General features: G+C 36.7%; 1 protein-coding gene across 1 annotated transcript in view; it reads right to left on the bottom strand.

Moving 5' to 3' along the window:
- Window positions 1–339: 339 nt before the first annotated feature.
- The window catches only part of LOC129437206 (protein NLRC3-like), a 211,271-nt gene continuing 195,395 nt past the window's right edge, over window positions 340–16,215 (bottom strand). The window contains exon 8 of the mRNA XM_073863418.1: window positions 340–520. Coding sequence (XP_073719519.1) covers window positions 340–520 — 181 coding nt within the window. The remainder of the gene's footprint in view (window positions 521–16,215) is intronic.

Below are 16,215 nucleotides of genomic sequence, written 5' to 3'. Positions count from 1 at the left end.
TTTATGAATAGACGCATCGGTTATGTAACTTAAGTCAGTCAGGTGTGTAGGGGAAATCTACCACCACAACATCATTCGTTTTAATTGGAGGAGAATATTTTTTTAATTTTAAGATTTTAGCTTTGTTTTTATCTTCACATGTTGTGTTGTGGTAAAACACTGCAGTACTTTGATGATGTATCGATGTCTCATAATTATACATGAGACTGCTGATGTATCTGCTTACTGATCAGATCTCTCATCGACTTTATATATCCTTTAAATTTGATTGTGTTTTTTTTTCATACAGTTTATGTTTAACTAAACCTCAGTACATGTGTGACTATCAAAGAGATGATCTTACTCAAGTATCTCCAGTTTACAGTCAGGATTCTTCAGTACATCAGAGATCAGCTTCACTCCTGAATCTCTTAGATTATTATTATCAGACAGATCCAGATCTCTCAGGTGTGATGGGTTTGATCTCAGAGCTGAAGTCAGAGCAACACAACCTTCATCTGTGATATTACACTCACTCAACCTGTAGAGAACACAGAGTTTATGTGAATTATACAAAACTACAAAGTTTTTATACAAATCTCTAAGCTCCATCTCTTCATGTAATGTTCCTCTTTCAATCCCTCAGTAACTGAGACACTGTGTGTTTAAATGTCAAATAAATCCATCACACAGCTGACTATTAGTGTTAGATGTCCTAAACCACATGAACATTTCTTCATACATCTGTATTGAGTTCATGACTCACACTTGTAATTCTCATCAGGTATTTGATGTAAAAATCTTCCTCTATTACTGTCACGGTGTGTATACACCGAAAAAGGAAAACTAAATAAGAACCCAAACGCAGACTAGATATACAAAAATAAACTCTGAATTTATTTCAACTGAACAAAAACACCCACGTGGGGGTAAAATGGAGGACAACTAAACACTGTGATAAAACACAAACTAAAACAGGAACAACAGGAACAGGTCTAAACATGAAGCACAGGAACATGGAATATACAACAACGATCGCGCACACAACAGAGAACGAGAAGGCATTATAAAGACACCACATCAATGGGGAACAGGTGAACATAATTAATTACGTAAGACACGAGTACATAAGGGAGTAGGGTAAAAGTGACAAGACACTGGGAACACGTGACACAAATACATAATTTGAAAACACGTGTTCCCACACAGAACACAATGCTGCCATAATCTTGCCCTCTGAAATAAGACCTGAATTTACCCCAAGGTCTGACAAGATCACGACAGCAACAAGACACTGGGAACATGTAGAAGCCACACACACAATGTGAATCCACATGCCCCCACACAGAACATAATACTGTCACGGTCCTGTCAGATGCACTCAGACCTACATCCAGCACAGATGTCTGACAAGACCGTGACAATTACAGGAGGAATAATCAAGAAAGTTAAATTTGTTTTTGTCTGTATGGTAACAAAGAGGAGTTGCTGAATTGCAGATATGAAGAATAAATCATATTAGAGATAAATAATGTGACTTTGTCATGTATCTATCCTTTATAAACTCTTGTATTCTTTCTGATGAGGAGGATTCGGCCGTGACTAAATCATATTCAAATCAGTGTTGTTTTCATCAACGATGACGATAACAAAATGATTTCGTTGACGCACCTTTTTTATGATGTTAACGCGACGATGACTAGCTAATAATGTCTCTTAGGTGACTTAAACATGACGAAACGCTTTCGAGTTATCGTTGACAAGACGAAAATAATTAAAAGTCTGACGTTCACAGTGGCCCTCATTTATCATTCTTGCGTAGAAACGGGCGTATATGTTGCCGTAAGATTATGCTTACACTCCTCTCACCGCCTGATTTATGAAACTGTGCGTACCGTTGATATTCAGGTGTACGCAATATCTGCCCTTCATAAATGCCGCGGCTGAAAACGATCGTCATTAGAATAACACACCCATATAAATTCAAGTCTCCACCTCCCCCACGCCCTCATTTTACGACATTGACACATGGAAGACGGCAAAGAAGACAAACCGGGGAAGTGGAAAGAAACAAAATTATTTTTTTTGGGAGTTTAAAGAGCGGGATTAAAGACACATTAATAATTGCATGACATTTTGTAATATTTGTATTATTATTTTTATTATAAATGACGCTTAATTGATATTTAGAATAATAATTATTTATTATTATTACTATTATTTACTGTTGCCTACATCTAAATTATATGTCTGCTTAATGGTTCGGTTAAGTTTTTTTAAAATAATATTTTAAATGATGTAGTAACTTTTATAGTGTGTTTTTCTGTATTTACATACAGTTGTTTGTTAGCTAAGATCCAGTTTCATACGGAGCTCCGAATATAATTCAAATTAACAATTTGTTTCCACGACATCCACATAATTCATAATTTGAAGTAATAATAATTGTAATAGTAATGACGAAATATTATAATAATTAATCCCAAGGAACAAACTGTTGAATATTGGGAATGAATTTTATATTTATGGCCATACTTTAGACTAAATAAGAAAAAGAAGTGTCCATAATGTAGCATAAAAATAATTCGTGGCCATAATTTTGTCTGCATGTCATCATGATCGGATTTACGGCTCCATTCAACACAAGCATTTTACCTTACCTCATCTGTATTTATTTATCATCGAATGGTACGTAAATAGCTTACCTTTTATTGCATTACCATGTTTTCGTAGCACATCCTTGTGCTTTCTTGCAGTGTGCCGCTTCAGATTCCAGGAAGAATATTTGCTAACTCTTTACAGTCTCTCCGCAGTCCCTTTCAATTGTTTCTTCCTGCTCAATCTTAACTTTGATTTTTACCTTACATTTATGTATAAGGCTTGAATTCCATAACTTATTGCTAGACGTTTTTACAGATTCTCGAACTAGCAAATTATCAAAGGGCGTTCTGGGTTCAACGAGCGGTGCTGAGGGAGCGGAATTTTCAGAAAGGCGCTTTCATGGTAATATTACCGCACCGTTCACATGCTCGCTCTGAAACATCAGGTAAAGCGCACATGCAGGCTCTCAACTGAAGGAATACATATGCATACAAATCAAATGCTTTGGTAAAGTCTCACAAATTAAACATTGAACATTGTTGCATAAAAATAAACACTGAAGTTTATAATTACTATGTTTTTTACAGTGGGTCATAATATATCATATATTTTAGTTTGTCAGTACGTTTTGTGGTGTTAGGAAGTGTTTGCGCATTTCTGCACTAACTCAAAACATGCGTACACCACCTCCTGAGCTGGCGTAGGATTTGAGCGTGTCGTACGCCAACGTCCATATTCATACATCTCAAAGTCACCGTGGTTTTGGGTGTACGCCAGGTGTAAGCTGGAAATTTGGTGTACGCACTTTTGATAAATGAGGGCCAATGTGTGTCATTTCTGCCTATTTTGCGTGAAATCTGTCTGTTTTTAGCTAAAAAAAAAAGTATCAGCAATGCTCATGAATCTCTCATTGATTTCAGTGACAGTCTGAAATGTGGAGGCAAATACAAAAGATGTGACAAAACTGTGGAGACAACGCAACAAAAAAAGTCACAATCAGTTTTGTAACAGCTGGAATTATATGTTCTTTGTTGCCATAATCATAGTTTGCTTTTAGTAATTTGTCTTACATGTTTGATAGTAAAGACCTTTTTGTCATATACATATACATATATAAATACATACATACATACATACATACATACTAGAGATCGACCGATACTCTTTTTTTTTTACCGATACCGATAACAACAATTTGGTTGCTTATGTGCCCGATAACCGATATGCTGAACCGATTTTTATTTACTGTTATACTTCGGTTTTTGACATAATAATTACTACAACACTACTGAACTGAACAAACCCTTATAATAATAATCATCATCACAATCACTCCCTCTTTGCATACAAAGTAATAAATAGAGGGGTCTGAAAGAGTGAAGAATAATATTAATTTAATGAATAATGTAGAAACTATATTCCCAATACATGGACCATTCCAAACACCCCTATCATTTCGTCAGAAATGGACTGATCCAAAGTTCGCGCTGCGGTTTTGACGGAGCGGGAGAGAGAACAGCATAGCGGAGTTGGCTGCATGTTGTACATAGTTTATAGAGTAAAACAGGTGGATTAAGTGCCTTTTTTGAGATATAATATCATTGTCTTGACCAGCAACCTGTAGCCTTCAGCCATCCAACAAGTAGTTAGCAAAGAGATTTTACAAATAATACCCCTGACTGAAATAATACATTCAGGAAAGTAACAAACAAAACGGCTTATATATCATTGGATTTCTTAACTGGTAATGTTATTTGATGTCAGAATAATTAATATTTTGTTGTTATAACTTATGAAAATGGCTGTTGACAGCGCTGTTTATCTATGCATACGAGGCTAATGATAAGCATAAATAACAGAAAAACAAATTTAATTTAGCGTTTTTAATTCCACCAAGCATTAATTCATGGCTGTTTTATTCATGCAAAGCTACGTCGTTATTGAGACCGGATTTGATGGATCAGCGTGACTCTGAGTTCGTCTCTATTCTTGGACAAGCTACATACATTGCTTTTAATAAATCAACTTATTTAACATAACATACATTAATGCACAAATAAGATGTGTTATAAATGCCTGCAAATATGCAAAGTAAGTATACTCAAAGACATAAGCCATCTGCTCTCAGAGATTTACTCATCCCCTTTGCTAAGCATACCCAGTTGCTCCAAAGTGACACACAGTCATTATCCCTTGTGGTGCCTGCCCTTCTGGACCTGCAGGGTCACCTGTCTGAGTTCCCCCATAACCAGGGATGTAGCTTTAAGGCCCTCGCTTCCCTTCTTCAAGTTTTCACCTCTCGCTAGTGCTGCATGCTTCCTTGACCCGACAGTTGCACCTGAAGCACTCCTTAAAAATGATGACCAGCAAATAGAGGCACTTCTGAGTGCGTCAGAAAATTATATTGCTCAGTTGGTGCCACGAGTTGTACGGGAGGAGGAGGCTTAAGATGAGGAGCCAGAGGAGGGAGAAGAAGAATCCAAAGAAGAGCAGCCACATAACAAGCGGCCCAAATTCAAATTCTTGTCCAAACAAAGCCGGCCTTCAAAGTCTACCTACTCAAAGCCGCGTGTGAAGGAAAAAAATCAAGAATTTAAAGGAGCAATTAAAATGCAGCCAAAAATTCTAGGGCAGTCTCTTGGTTTATAGGCTGTGACAATAGGCTGTGATTCTGTTTATCTGAGCTTAAAACCTATTGCCTTAGACCTTCTGGCCATGAGAGCATCTCAAGCATTTGCTGGGAGAGTCTTTAGCATTACAGGTGACCTCAGTCGTGGCTGTCGTAATAGAGCACGAGTCATTTTAGAAAGAAGTGCTTTCCTGAAACTGAATCGAGATCAGTAGGCTAATTTAACAAGCATTAAAGGAGTAGTCCACTTTAAAGATAGGGCCCATTGATTTACCATATTATTTTTTTCCTACTATAAAAAGTCTATGGACCCCATATTTAACCCTCTGGGGTCTAAGGGTTTTTAGAGCCCTGGAGAAGTTTTGACTTGCACTGACATTTGTGCTTTTTTCAGTTTCTTAAAAACATAATAATGGCAAAAGTCTTATGACACTGCATTCAGCACAAACTGGGCTACTATATTATACAATCAACATGTATGTACATACTTGTATTTTTGAGAGAAAAATGTTTATGCGTGGTTTTTGAAAAAGAAACATTTTTTTAAGTGACTGATATAAGTCCATAAAACCCATACTAAACATGTTTTCCCAAGACTTTTCAAAACAGGATATAGTAGTCTAGAGTTTTTTCTTTAAAATGATGTGAAAATCATTCTGCTTACTCATTCACATAAAACAATATATTGATTTACAATTTCAAAGTCACTTTTTGCTTAGGAAGGCAATATGCAAGGAGGCTGGAAGCTGTTGAATAATCTGTGATTGACAGCTGAAGAACAATACACTTGCATAATGAGCTGCATAATGAGCCTTTAGGCAGGAATGTGAAGACGCCATTATTGTTACGTGTTTGTTTGTGAAAGCAAGCCCGTAGACAGGGGTGGTTCGGGTGGTTCGAACGAACCCCCCCTCACTGCCAAAAGGTCCAGAATTTAAGTCATTTTTCGCGTGATTATTGTCGTCATTTTAATCAATGCTTGTGACAAATATTCTGGGTTCCTGTTTCAAATTAATATGATACATTATTGAAGCTGGACGCATGACCGTACCCACCATTGAGGTCCACGAGGTCCGGATTTCGGTCATTTTCTGACACTCGTTTTATTTGACTCAACGCAGCGCTCGTTTGACTTCTGGCTGCACTGCACAGACCGATCGGCATGTGACGTATCAGCACCGCGAGTCTCGCGGTAGTGTGATGTCACAGGCCAACTGGTCTGAGCTGCACCCCAGATAAATTCAAAATTATTCCGAGATGACCAATCAAATCAAGCCAGGCAGACAGAGGTGCAACACACACAGGGGTTAGATGCGCAGTTAGTGGAAGTGCAAGAAAGATGTAAGTTCGCTGACTATTATACAGCCGTTTAATGACGAGAAATATGAAACGCAGTGATTGTCAAGGTGACAAGACAAGAAACATTACTGTAGCTGAGCCACATGAGTGTCCAAATTTAATGCGCTGCTTTAACTCCCTCCAGTAATTCACTTCCCGTTATTCAGCGTGTTGATTAACAACATTCAACGCCACTCTTTAATTCTTTAAGATATCTTTTATACTGTATGATTAGATTCATTGTTGAACTTGAAAACGGAAAACGCGACGCATCACGTGTGCGGTACAACGCTTCATCTACCGGTAGCGCAAGTGCACGGAGTTTACAGTTTTTCTCAATTGCTAAAACACTAAACCCTATTGTCTGAACTAAATGTTCAGTTGCCTAAACCCAGTGATTGAATCAGTCACTCTTTTGGCAAAACCATAAGCACTTTTCACCTGTTTAGACACGACTTGCCAACACATTTTCATTGTGATGCACCCATGCTGCAAAATGGTGAACACAGGTGACAAAAGTATAACACAATTAAAGCACAAGTGTCACTACTTGAACACAACAACTCAAAATTGATCACACTTGTGGCTAATGATATGAGGGAACATATACAGTAAGCCAGTTCAGAGAGCACTGGTTTATGAAGCCCTACAATGGATAGATATCTGTGTGGAAGAGTTTGTGTGAGAGGAGGTCGAGGTGGTCAGCGAAGACAAAGAACAGTAATATCTAATGAAATCAGACCATGTTCTGCATAAGATTTCTGTTTTGTCTTTTTGTACAAGTGCTAAATGCACAGTTTGTTTTTGTTTTGCAACATGCATATAGCCTACAGTAAACAATAAACATTTACTGTATTTCTCAAACTTCAAGGGATAGTTCACCCAAAAATGAAAATTCTGTCTTTGTTCTGATGAACACAAAGGAAGATATTTTGAGAAATGTTTGTAAGGAAACCATTCATGGACCCCATTTACTTACATAGTATACTTTTTTCTGATATGGAAGTGAACTGGGTCCACGAATGGTTTGGTTATAAACATTTCTCAATATATTTTCCTTTGTGTTCATCAGAACAAAGAAATGTATGTGGGTTTGTAACAAAATGAAGGTGAGCAAATGATGACAGAATTTTCATTTTTGGGTGAACTATCCCTTTCATGTACTGAGCATTGTGTTTTCTATTTTTCTACGTAGTGTTTAGTGACTGTTCCATAGTGTTTTTAATTTTGATTGACCCGGGGCACGATTTGACAAGATAGTTCAGTTTTGAGCACAGATTGAACTGTTTTGAGGTGAAAGTTTGGTTTTGCAAGAAGAGTCTGAGGTTTTCTGAATGTAGCTTGAAAATTGGGTTTTGTGTTCACAGTTTAGAGAAAAGTAGAGCAGCAAGAAATGTGTCTTAGCAATCATGAAAAACTGTAAATGAGCGAACGATCATCTTTTGGCTTAAACATTTTTTTTGCATTTGGTCTTAAAGCCCAATAAACAGTACCTGTTGATGTCATTAAAGTTAATTAAATAACAAGAGAAGAGAAAATCACTCACTGGTCCTGACTGTAACTTCTTCCTATAGTGTTGAGCTCTGCTATTAAAAGTAAGTTTAAGGTTTATCATGGAATTTTGATTTTCTGAACAACTTTTACTAAAGTTACTGCAGTTAACAAGAAGCTTTTTGCTTCATTAACAGACAGTAAATCAGATGTGAGAAGTTTAAAATTAAGGCTTGCATTATGTTTACATCTTACACAGTTAGTATAATGCAGTGGGGAACCTTCAGGGCCTTCTACGCCTTCAGAGAAGGCCTAAAAAAATGTATAAAAAGATTTTTTATTATAATAATACAAATAAATAATATTCAATAAAAATATGTTTTTACATTTTTTATTTTCTATTTAATTCAATGCAATACAATATATGTAATATATTTTATCTCATCTATGTTCTAACGTTAAGCTTACTGTCAGGTTCATGTCATGAAAACATCTAATCCAATCAGAATCGTCCGTCTCTATTAAGGCCCGGTTAGCTGGCTCATTCATTGGTTAGGACTTCATGAATCCCAGGGAAGGCCAAGCTATGTGTTTTGGTGTGGAGAGTGACAGGCAAATCGACCAATCACGTTTTGATTTCAAGTGGGCGGGCAAAAAACAAAACATTGTAAGCCTTCATGAAGTCCTAATCATGCAACAAACTGGATGCGAGCTGCCGTAAAACACCAAAGACGAAGATCATAGACCGTTAATATTAATACAGTCTAATGGCCCGAATCTCTGCGGTGAGAGTGGTTGAGGTAAATGGCGGAAAACGTGATTGACGTTGTGGCTAGCTTGATAGGGCTGAGGTAAAAACGAAATTACTTAAGCGCGTACTCGTGAAGAGCACAGCTGGGAGAAGCGCGTGCAGAGGAGCCTGTGCATATGACGCGAACACGAGAAAAATAATGGGTTTAATTATACTTTTACTTCCTGACAGTTTCACTTGTTACGTGAGGATAGTAATGACTGACAGACAACGCCGAATTACATACAATATAATTTCCTAACTAAATCTCTAGCAAAAAATATTTTTTACCTCGCTATACCCGATGGGCAGGGCCGAGATACATTTTGGTTTATTATTATTATTATTATTATTATAACAACAGTTATAAGCCACAAGGAAGTGCACTGAGAACGCAGGGTGCTATATTTCCCTTTATGAAAAAGATTAACAAGGTATCCGACAGCTAAATATATATTTCCAAAAATAAAATATAAATTAAAGAACATAATTTAAGCTTGTTAAATGCAAATTTACAGAGCCCCTGTCATTACAGAGCAGCAGAATCTGTATTTGTGTTTATCAGTTAGATTAAAGTAATTTTAAACTTTAAAACTGCATTTAAAGGCAGACAATGCCCATTCTGTAATTTAACTTTGCGTGCTCAGAATTTTTACACGTTCACTGTATGATTTAACGAAAATACGAATAGCCTAGTATTATGGATGGAGAGGCATTTGCACTTCATTGCATATTTTGAAGGCCCAGCTGAAGTACCCACGGTTCGCCACTGGTATAATGCATGCAGGGCAAGAAGAATATTTATCTAATGCGGGGTAATAAGTAATCATATCATTTATGCTTTTTTTTTTTAAATTACAGTTTTCTTTCATGGGATATGGACCCTTTCATGGGATAAAGTAGCCTCGACCAACCCATTTATAAAATTCTAGTTCCACCACTGCATTACTGATGTTGTATTTAAGCATATTAAAGGCGGAGTCCATGATGTTTGAAAGCCAATGTTGATATTTGAAATCACCTAAACAAACACGCCCCTACCCCAATAGAATCTGGACCTTTTGTTGATAGACCCGCCCCACACATACGCAACCCGGCATTTGATTTGATTTGATTGGCTATAAGTGTGTTTTGGTAGTCGGCCCGTCTTCTTTTCCAAAGCGTTTTTCAAACACCGTGGACTCCGCCTTTAAGTGTATAATAAGTGTGTTCATATTTTGAATTAATTTAATAAACTAATTATTGATAGCCTTTAGTTAATTCACTAAAATTATTCTATATTCAGTAAGCCTATGTTTACTCTACTGACATAGCCCAGTGTGCCCAGGATGTTAAAATAATTATTACAATGCATTCCTAATGACCAACACAAATCTTCTGCATACTGACATTTGAAATCTATAGTTATTTGATTCTTTGGTTATCTGATGTTTTTTGAAATTCATATATGTAGAGCAGAGAAATAAGATTTTTTTCCTAGGGTGCAGGCCCTGGAAAAATACATGGACCTCGGTATTTATAAAATCCTGCGTACGGCCCTGCTCATAATTAAATACAAAATGGAGGAGAAAAACGGCAAAAAACGTCCACTTTTTGAAAAAAAGACCCCCCCCCCCTTTTAATAGGCTGGCTACGGACCTGGAAAGCAACACAAAAGAAATTCCTTCCCATGCGTGATCCTGTGTTAAATAAACTTACTGTGCAGAGACATACGCGAATAAACAAGGTTTTAGATGTGTTTAGATGCGTGAAAAAAACAGCATCAAACCAGCATGGACCAGCATGGGAATTATGCTGGTCTATGCTGGTTTAGCTGGTGGTCACCAGCATACCACACCAAAACACAACATATGCTGGTATGACCAGCATGGGATGCTGGTGCTAATGCTGGTTTAGCTGGTGCTAATGCTGGTTTGGTGCTGTTTTAGCTGGTGCTAATGCTGGTGCTGATACTGGTTTGATGCTGGTTTAGCTGGTGTTCACTAGCAAACCAGCACCAAAACACAACATATGCTGGTCTTGCTGGTATGCTGGGGTTTTTTTTCAGCAGGGTTGTGTGTGCGTTTGGCCATGGATCGCATCTGACGGTATCACAAAGAAAACATTAGCTTCTGGAGATAACTTTTATTGCAGGCGAGAGTAAACAAATAGATGTGATGTTAGCAATCGCATCTTTTATAAGAATACCACCAAGCGCGTCAAATATGAGGCATCGTGTGTTTGTGTGTGCGTTTGGACCATAGACTGTAAAAAAAGATGGACGACGCGACGTCGCCTCCCACCATTGTAATGAATTGAAGCCAAAAATGTCCGACCACGGTCGCCGCCATGTTACGTAAAAACGTCAGTTTGGAGCCGAGGCATGCGCAGAAGGAATCGTCCGTGAAGCCAGAGGCGGAGCCGCGGTATTAAACTTCCGCCCAAACGCTCGCGCGGCCAATTCAACCACTCCAATCATAACGACACGCCCCGTTTCTATAGCATCAAATTACAAGCTAAAATGAAACTTATCACAAAAATGAACACTTGAACATATATCAGTGTGATAACAACTACTTGAAAGGACCAAAACCATCTTTCGAAAACTTTTATTGGAAGTGTAAATATTTTTTTTTTATTTAGAGCAAAGTCCTATTCATTTGAATGGAGAGGGCGGGGTTATGACTTGTACTGCAGCCAGCCACCAGGGGGCGATCAAAGAGCCAGAGGCTTCCCTTTTCAAGGCTTATGAGGCACACCCGGTTTGGACATTGCGTCACACAGACGAAGCACACACACTTGCATCTTTTATAAGAATACCACCAAGCGCGTCAAATATGAGGCATCATGTGTTTGTGTGTGAGTTTGGACATCAATCCCGTCACACTGACGAAGCACACACACTCGCATCTTTTATAAGAATACCACAAAGCGCGTCAAATATGAGGCATCATGTGTTTGTGTGTGAGTTTGGACATCAATCCCGTCACACTGACGAAGCACACACACTTGTGTCTGTCTGGAGATAACTTTAGGCGTGAGTAAACAAGTATGTGATGTGTGCAATCGCATCTTTTATAATGATACCACAAAGCGCTTCAAATATGAGGCATTGTGTGTGTGTTTGGATGTCGATCGTGTCACACTGTTTGATGAAGCACACACACTCGCGTCTGGAGAAAATTTTACAGTTACGAGTAAACAAGTAGATGTCATGTTTCCAGCACTCAGATTAAAACTCAACACAGCACTGAATGGCTGCAGAGACTTTTCTAGAGTTATCTAAGTCTCTTTGCGGAGTGATTGAAAAATAAAGAGTTTCCGGCGCCCGCACCACAGTCGACCCCAGAGTGTTAAAGTGGACTACTCCTTTAAATGTTTTACAGATATGTAACTGTGATAGACCTATTCTGTTTGGGCTTGCTGTGAGACTGCACTAGAGGTAGGGCCCTCCTCTAATTCATTGTGTTAAACCAACGTTGTTTTTATTTATATAGTAAGTTAGTTTGCTTTCTTTTAAGACCAAATACAGTGTTTACAGTATTTAGGGATTGTCTTATTCATTTTTATGTTCAACACTTTAAGTGTTATGTTGTTTCCTACTTTAAATTCAAGTATGCATTCCTAACAACCTATGCTCAATGCACCTCAGTATTGTTTATTTATTTTATTATTTTGTTTCAAAATTGCAACTTTGCAGTTTGCACAAGTTAGAGATAGACAGGGTTGTATGATGTTTGTGTTTACAAATAATATGCATCAAGTTGTTGCACTGACAGACAAGTTAAAGCACTAGTTGTAGAGCATAAGTATGTGTTCCTCAAAAGCTTATATTTTGGGCACATTGTTCATTGCACTTTAGCATTTTGTCAAATAAAGCCACAATTGCCAAAGTAAGTGTTTTTATTCCTGGATTTCCACTGTTACCAGTTGTTGTAGCTCCAAGTGTTTTGTTGTTTAAACTCAAACCATTACTTTATTACTGTGATTACTGGTGAAAATAGCCAATGTGCTAAAATTTTAGAAGAGCATTAATTCATGGGAAATATATAATTGAAAGTATGGGGATAAAAGGTTTCTGCCCAATGCGACAATGAAGCCCATTTATAATACTTTTTAACCTAAATTAATTTGTTAAAGACCACTTTTTTACAAAAATTGACTTAAACTTAATAAATAGACTAAAACCTTTTTGCGTTTTCATCGACTAAAACTTGACTAAAACCTTTTTGTGTTTTCGTCGACTAAAACTTGACTAAAACCTTTTTGTGTTTTCGTTGACTAAAACTTGACTAAAACTATCAAGTTTGTAAGTGACTAAAATGTGACTAAAACTAAAAAGCATTTTCGTCCATAAGACTAAGACTAAGGGCTCTATCTTACACCCGTCAAAAACCTGCTCTAAAGTCTAAAGTCAATGGCGCAATATGATTTTTTGTTATTTAAAGAGCCCATTAGTAATATGCGCCTATAAATTGGACGACAACGTGGGTTTGCTTATCACACACGTGGAAGCGTAGCAGCACAAAAATGCTTTTAAATATGAAAGATTAAAGGATTGAATGTAAAAGATTATTATTAAGTCTCTTGGACATAAATGAGGACTAATTATGAGACATTAGAAGGCACAAAGAGCTGCTTCACCTGCAGCCTAGTAAGTTAATAAATGCTTTGCTTTAAACAAATGCATCTGTTTTTAAATGTGTTTTTTAAATGCTACCTCACGGATTTATTGTAAATGATGACTCTGTACCTGTGGATATGGTGAGATAAGAAACATTTTTAAGTAATGCTTAAAAAAAACTCATGACGCTGCCCAAGTGCTGAAACGTGCGGAGAGCCGTTTATAAATTCTTTGTCTCCTGTTTGTTACAAATAAAGTATTTTTAGAGTACAAACCTTATCTTACATACTTGTAAATTATTTTTTGATGATATTGGATAGCCATACATTTAAAGCAATTAAAAGCCTGCTTTTTTACTTTCATGACTAAAAGAAAACGGTATATAAAGGTTTTAATAAAAAAATAATTTCAATACAAGTGAAAAACAACAAAATTATTTAACATTAATATTAAACTGGGGATCTTCTTCCTCCGCTTAGTTTTTCAGTTTACAAAGTCTGTCATCTAAGTAGGGATTAGACATAGCGCCAGCGAAACTGACTTTTAAAGGGGATGAGACCTGAGACTCTCATTGGTTTATTGCACGTTACGCCCAAAATACTCCCATTACTCATTAACTCATTCACCGCCAGCCTTTTTGAGAAAAGTTGCCCACCTGCATTTTTGTGATTTTAACAAAATTTTCACAAAATTCCTTGCAGGAAAAATTATTTTCTATAAATATATAAACATACAAATTATATCAAATTAAAGAACACACCGTCTGCTTTCAAACAAACAATAAACAAACAAACAAAATGGGGAAAAAACGTTTCATTATATATTTACTTTTTCTACTTAATTTAACCACTGAAATATGGATATTTCTCTTCAAAAATACATTTTGAGCAAAAAGCTTAAAAAATTGCGTTTTTGTAAAGGAATTTATGTTAGAGATCAGATTCAGAATGACTATCAAACATAAAGGCAGTTAAAATAAATCATTAAATCTTTTTAACTTCCGTTTTTGGTAAATTCGGTTTGGATAAAAGCGTTATTACACTTTCACTTTGAAATTTGTCAGGCATATTTATTAGTTAAATATGAACTCATAAATGACGAGATAACTCGTCAATGGCGGTGAATGAGTTAAAAATATAGGACCAACCCTTTTCGACCATGCGCTCGGGGCACAAACCATTTTTCACGTTGTTAAATAAGCAAAAGTGGATTCGGGCACGCCCATTTAGACGTTGCGCTGTGCGCTTTAGACAATGCGCTTAGATCGTTAAAATAGTGCCCTAAAACTTAAAGATCTGCCAAAAACGACACTGATTCAAATACATTGGGTCTCATTCACTAAGTATGCATATGTACATATGTATGTGTGTAATGTGTGTACAGACGTTTTCATAAACAAATCATGATTCAACAAAAACATTAATACAAAAATTTATTCTAAATGTATGCAAAATTGTAAGAACAACTTAGACCACACGTACGCAATAATCATGAACAAGGAAAATATGTATAAAATATATAACACAGATATATAGGGTTATTTTTGTCTTGTTCATGATTATTGCATACATTTAGAAGAAATTTTAGTATGAAGGTTTTGTTGAATTGTGATTTGTGTATTAAAACGTCTGTACACGAGGGCTGCACGATTAATCGAAAGAAGAATCACGATCTCAATTCATACATACACGTGATCCTCTTTGTAAATGACAGTGATTCTCTTGCATGTACAGTATTTCTCTGTATATTCAGATACTGCGTTCACGTATTTACATTACAATAATCCAGATGTTATGTCAGTTAAACTTGCTTACACTCACGCAGTGTAAAACCAAACCCTGTTTATTCACCAATCAGACCCCATCGTTTCTCTCCTCTCTTCTCCTCATTTGCTGCGTTTGGCTTTCACTCGTGTGACGTGGAACAAATCGGCAAACCTAAACACATCGATTTACTTGATGGATTTGGAGCAGCAATTTTCAAACAAATGAGAGGAAAAACGTGCGCCATTGCGAAAAAACCTGGTGGCGACGGAAAGAGTGACGATGTAACAATTTTAGTTTCGAAAAAAGGCAAGGAAATAAGTTACCTCTGGCCGTTTTTCAATTGGAAGGCTGCAGCCTCCGTAGGTCGCATATGCAGGCTGCATACGTCATCGAGCCTGGTTTAACTTAACTGAGCATTACGTTCACAAGTCATAAACGTATTACAACAATTTATGATTAACTAAGAATAATAATCAACTTTATATTGTTAATATTCTGAAATAAGACTGTCTTAATGATGTATGCAGCTTAGAAATGTGACCTCCGGAAGGCTGCAGCCTTCAGATTGAGAAACGGCATCGGTATCATCATTTAGTTCTTTAAAGGTTTTGTGTTTTTAAAGTTTTAAGGTTGAACAGTTTGATAAAAATAAATAGCACCTGTTTTTTGTACAATTACTTTTATTTATTAGTGTTAACATTCTATTGTTTATGTTTAACAGCTAACAAATTTTAAGTTACTCATCTCCTAAAATAAGGAAAAGAGACTTTGAAGACACTTTATTATAACTAAAAGTGCGGTGTAGCACATTTTTGTAACTTGAGCAATAAATGATTTTTTTGTTGAAAATATGAGAATCGATGAGAGAATCGGGATCTCAATTCTCATGGAGAAAAATCATGATTCACATTTTAGCATGAATAGTGCAGCCCTACTGTACAAACATTTCATGCTTAGTGAATGAGAGCCATTGATAGGAGTCTGTCAGGTTAAACACATGATCTTATTTCCTCAAGTG

This window comes from Misgurnus anguillicaudatus, chromosome 24, assembly GCF_027580225.2.
Source record: "Misgurnus anguillicaudatus chromosome 24, ASM2758022v2, whole genome shotgun sequence".
NCBI lineage: Eukaryota > Metazoa > Chordata > Actinopteri > Cypriniformes > Cobitidae > Misgurnus > Misgurnus anguillicaudatus.
The sequence above is the reverse complement of the archived record's forward strand: the minus strand, read 5'-3'. Positions and strand labels throughout refer to the sequence as shown.